The following is a 1,149-nucleotide window of genomic DNA, read 5'->3' on the forward strand; positions in this document are numbered from 1 at the left end:
TATATATATATATATATATATATATATATAAGTAATGTAAACGAGACAGGCAAAGGAGACATAGAGACAAACACCATTACAAATGAGATATAAATCAATAAAATTAATAATTTTAATTTAATTAAATAAACAAATTAATAAAATAAACAAAACAAACAAAACAAACAAAATAAAAAAAAATAAAAAAAATAAAAAAAAAAATAATGTTTACCTTATCAATGAATTCGAATAAACCATCAGACCAAAGATCTCTGCTTCTATCAACGGCTCTAAAAAATAAATTATGTTGTTTTTCTTTGTCGTGGTATCGAACATAAAACAAAGTTTTATCTTCTTTATCAGGCAAAACTAAACTTATACCCAAAAGAGGATACCGATGAAGAGGAGAAGCGTCGCTGTAACATGCCTGCCGGCTAGACCAACACACCCACTCCCATCGGTCTGATGCATGCACACAGCAGCAGCAGCAGCAGCAGCAGCAGCACATGCAGCAGCACCAGCAGGAACAGCAGATGATGATGATGATCATGATGCAGCGGCAGATGCAGCAGCACGTGGAACACATAAAGCAGCAGCAGTAGCAGCACAACCTGCAGCAGATGTAGATGCAGCAGGAGCAGCAGAACATGCAGCAGCAACAGCAGATGCAGCAGCAACAGCAGATGATATAGGAGGAGCAGAAACATATACAACAGCAGTAACGGAAAGAACAGCAGCAGCAGTAGCAGCTGTAGCAGTAACTGCAGCAGCAGTAGCTCCAGCAGCAACAGCAGCAAATGTAGAAGTAGCGTATGCAGCAGGAAGAGCAGAAGCAGCAGATGCAGCAGCAGCAGCAACAGCAGCATCAGCACGAACAGCAGCAGCAATAGATCCACAAACAGGAGACAAGGGAGAGAGACAGACAAAACAAAAGGAGACGAAAGAGACAGACAGACAAAGCAAAAGGAGACAAAAGAGAAAGAGAGAGAAAGCAAAAGGAGACAATGAAAAGGAGACAAAAGAGACAAATGAGACAGCGATAAAACCCTCAGAAAGGAGACAACAAGAAGCGTAAAAAGGAGACAAAAAAAAGGTGTAACGTGTGTGTGTGTGTGTGTGTGTGTGTGTGTGTGTGTGTTTTTTTTTTTTTTTTTTTTTTTTTTTTTTTTT

At 39.2% G+C, this 1,149-nt stretch overlaps 1 protein-coding gene across 1 annotated transcript; it reads left to right on the forward strand.

Annotated features, from left to right (window-relative positions):
• Positions 1 to 448: 448 nt before the first annotated feature.
• Positions 449 to 1,054, forward strand: EMH_0070540 (uncharacterized protein; the record flags this gene model as incomplete). The annotated part of the gene is made up of 1 exon (XM_013498989.1): positions 449 to 1,054. One exon carries the CDS (start codon positions 449 to 451, stop codon positions 1,052 to 1,054), a length of 606 nt encoding a protein of 201 aa, XP_013354443.1.
• Positions 1,055 to 1,149: the final 95 nt, after the last annotated feature.

The sequence above is a fragment of the Eimeria mitis genome, genomic scaffold (genome assembly GCF_000499745.2).
Source record: "Eimeria mitis Houghton genomic scaffold, Emh_scaff3890, whole genome shotgun sequence".
NCBI classification, from domain to species: domain Eukaryota; phylum Apicomplexa; class Conoidasida; order Eucoccidiorida; family Eimeriidae; genus Eimeria; species Eimeria mitis.